The sequence below is a fragment of the Raphanus sativus genome, unplaced genomic scaffold (assembly GCF_000801105.2).
Source record: "Raphanus sativus cultivar WK10039 unplaced genomic scaffold, ASM80110v3 Scaffold3173, whole genome shotgun sequence".
Lineage (NCBI taxonomy): Eukaryota > Viridiplantae > Streptophyta > Magnoliopsida > Brassicales > Brassicaceae > Raphanus > Raphanus sativus.
In genome coordinates, this window is record NW_026618480.1 from 6378 (window position 1) to 10267 (window position 3890).

The following is a 3890-nucleotide window of genomic DNA, read 5'->3' on the forward strand; positions in this document are numbered from 1 at the left end:
CCATCTCAAATCATCATATAAAATATTCTATTGTTGAAAACCGGCTGGTTTGGAATGCCCATATCCGAGATTGACATGGTTTGGTTAGACCAGCCTTAAACCAAATCATACTTATCTATTTTACTTGGTTTTATCTTCTCATGTTTATCTTAGGTTTTACTTTATTATGTTTCAGGATAATCGACTAATGAGATGGGTATGTCCATTATCATTAGGCCCGATCTATTCCTTTTTAGTAAACCGACCTAGAAGCTTATATATAAAGGCTCTAGGGTTTCATCTTAATAACACACACGATTTACACAGCCTCTCTCTCTCTAAAGCCACACGGCAAACACACCTCTCTAGCTAGATCAAATCGTGAAAACCTCAACCAGAACACTCAAGTTTTCACACGTTATCAGCACGACTGATCTACGAGCTACTTGACAACCTCATCGACATCAAACAAAACCCTAAGCCGCCAACCTCTTTCTTTTGTTACTTTGATATCGATTGAAGTTTGATCTCAAAACTAACATACTTGAGTTTTTTGTTTGATTGATTTATTTTAAGGATTCAAAAGGAAATCCTAGGAGCACATCGATCAAGTTAAAAGATGCCAAACATTGCAAACTTGGATTTTGAACCCCTAAGTGTAAAGGGTGACAATTACCTTCAGTGGGCTTTAGACATTGAAATCTCCCTCGGAGCCAAAGGCCTAGAGGAGTGTATTGTCGAAGGAAATGAATCAAGTAAGAAAGACAATGCTAAAGCCCTCATGATGATTCGCCATCACATTGAGGAGAGCTTGAAAGCTCAATATCTCACAGTGAGCAATCCATACGAGTTATGGAAAGAGTTGAAATCGAGATATAATCACCAAAAGACTGTGATCCTTCCGGAAGCCATGTATGAATGGACTCATCTCAGGATTCAAGACTTTAAGTCTGTGAATGAATATAACTCAGCCTTGTTCAGGATAGTCTCAAAGATGAGACTATGTGGCGAGAAAATAACTGATAAGCAGCTACTGGAAAAGACTTATCAGACAATGTCATCAAGCAACATGTTGCTCCAGCAACAATATAGGCAGAAAGGTTTCAAGACCTACAGTGCTCTCATAGCCTGCCTATTGCTTGCTGAACAGAATAATGAGTTGCTTATGAAGAATAATGACCTGAGACCACCCGGAACCAAACCTGTTCCTGATGCACATCATGCCTCAAAAGAAGGTAAGAACAACTCCGAAGCTAACCATGTCCAATATGACCAAAGGGGTCGCGGTTCCTCATTTGGAAGAGGTCGCGGCCGTGGAGGTCAGTGGCGAGGACGTGGACGTGGTGGCTATGGGAGAGGGCGTTACAACCCTTATGAGCGCCCAAACCAGTCCAGCAATGGGCGTGGTAGAGGCAGAGGCAATGGGTCGACTACTCGACCACAGAATACAGGAAACTCAGTGTGTCATAGGTGCGGAGTATCTAACCATTGGGCAAAGAACTGCCGAACCCCAAAACACCTGGTTGATCTCTACCAAGAGAGCATCAAAGGCAAGAACCCGGAGGCTCACATGGTATACAAGGATGGCGAGGATGACTTTGATCATGACAAGGATGATCTCATGGAATATGAGACTTCAGACATTCTGAAAAATGACCAAGTTGATTAAAAAGATGCATCAAACGATTTGTGTTTGAATGCTTTGGTGTTTTAGGCTTTTATTTTATTTTTAAGATCTTTGCATTTTATGTTTTATGATTTTATGATTGAACTTTGTTTTATTTTATTTTATAATAATATGAATGATTCAGATTATATTTTATTGTTTAGAATAAAAGAAGTATGGATACACTTGTGGTCGACAGTGGATCAAGCCACACAATTTTAAAGGATAAGAAATTCTTTATTGATCTAACAATGAAAGATGCAAATGTTAACACAATAGCTGGTATATCATCATTGATAAAGGGCCACGGCCAAGCTTACATATTGTTACCAAAAGGGACACATCTAGAAATAGATGAAGCATTGTATTCTCCAGATTCTAATAAAAGCCTGTTGAGCTTTAAAGACATTCGAAAGAATGGTCTTCACATTGAGACTGTTGGAGAAGGAGCCAAAGAGTTCTTGAATATATATGAACTCGGCCAGGATCACAAAAGGGTCTTGGAAACTATACCAGCTATAGCTACTGGCCTTTACTATGCCAAGGTCAGTGTAGCAGAAACTAATGCTATGATAAGCAAAGATATAAAAGAAAATTTTAATTTGTGGCATGACCGGTTAGGGCATCCCGGGACATCTATGATGCGTAAACTCATTCAAAATTCTAATGGCCACAGCCTGAAGGGCAGGCGAGTTATCCCTAAAGTCCATACGTGTGTGCCTTGTGCACAAGGGAAACTCCAAATCCGACCATCAGCAATTAAAGTGACTAAGGAAACCATAGGTTTTCTGGAAAGAATACAAGGTGACATTTGTGGACCAATACACCCACCTAGTGGGACATTTAGGTACTTCATGGTACTCATTGATGCGTCCACAAGATGGTCCCATGTATGTTTATTGTCTACTCGGAATCTAGCCTTGGCTAGGTTGCTGGCTCAGATCATAAGATTAAGAGCACACTTTCCAGACTTTCCTTTAAAGACTATACGTCTTGATAATGCTGGTGAGTTTACTTCCCAAGCTTTTTATGAATACTGTATGTCCATGGGGGTGACAGTTGAACACTCCGTTGCACATGTCCATACACAGAATGGTCTAGCCGAGTCTTTTATTAAAAGGATTCAGATGATAGCTAGACCCTTACTCATGAAAAGTAATCTGCCGACCACAGCTTGGGGACATGCAGTATTGCATGCTGCAGAATTAGTACGCATCAGACCATCTAGTGAGCATAGATATTCACCATCCCAACTCCTATTGGGTCGAGAGCCAGACATCTCCCATCTTAAAACATTTGGATGTGCTGTTTACTATCCAATAGCTCCACCACAGAGAACAAAGATGGGAGCTCAGAGAAGGATGGGAATATATGTTGGATATGAGTCTCCTTCAATTATAAAATACCTTGAGCCAACCACGGGTGATTTATTTAAGGCCAGGTTTGCGGATTGTCACTTTGTGGAATCTGAATATCCAACATTAGGAGAAAATAATAATAAGCTGGTAAAAGAAATAACATGGAATCATACATCCCAAGCATCATGGCAAGATCCTCGAACTCAAGCATGTGATCTTGAGGTTCAAAAGATTATACATCTACAAGAGCTAGCTAATAAATTGCCTGATTCCTTTACTGACCCAAATAGAATGACCAAGTCATATATACCAGCAGCAAATGCACCAATAAGAATTGAAGTCCAAAAGGGACAAAACCAAGTTGCTACAGAGTCTAAGCCACGTATGAAACGTGGTAGACCAATTGGTTCCAAGGATAAAAACCCTCGTATAAGTAAAAAGAGTGCTAAACAAGCCGTGGTTGAGGGGGAGAAGGATCTGGTCGAAGTGGTTGAGCCATCCGTCCCAAGGCTCCGGGACATGGGCGAACCAACGCCCGGACATGATCCGGACGTACCAGTATCCGCGGACATGACCATTGGTACGGCCGGTAAGGGACCTAGTGAGGCTTGGGACGCTAAGACTCAGGGTTCTGAACCTCCGGACAATGAAGAGATCTCTACTAACTATATCATGTCTGGAAAACAATGGAACAGAAAGCATGTCGACATGGATGATATTTTTGCATACAAGGTAGCACTTGAGATCATAGGAGATGATGAGGATCTAGAACCCACGTCCATATATGAATGCATGCAGAGAAAAGATTGGCATAAATGGAAAGAAGCCATAAACGTGGAGTTAAACTCTTTTAAGAAGAGAGGTGTCTTCGGTCCTATAATCCGAAC

At 41.1% G+C, this 3890-nt stretch overlaps 1 protein-coding gene across 1 annotated transcript; it reads left to right on the top strand.

Moving 5' to 3' along the window:
- Positions 1–598: 598 nt before the first annotated feature.
- Positions 599–1648, top strand: LOC130506385 (uncharacterized). The gene has a single exon (XM_057001023.1). The coding sequence runs from the start codon at positions 599–601 to the stop codon at positions 1646–1648; it is 1050 nt and encodes a 349-aa protein (XP_056857003.1).
- Positions 1649–3890: the final 2242 nt, after the last annotated feature.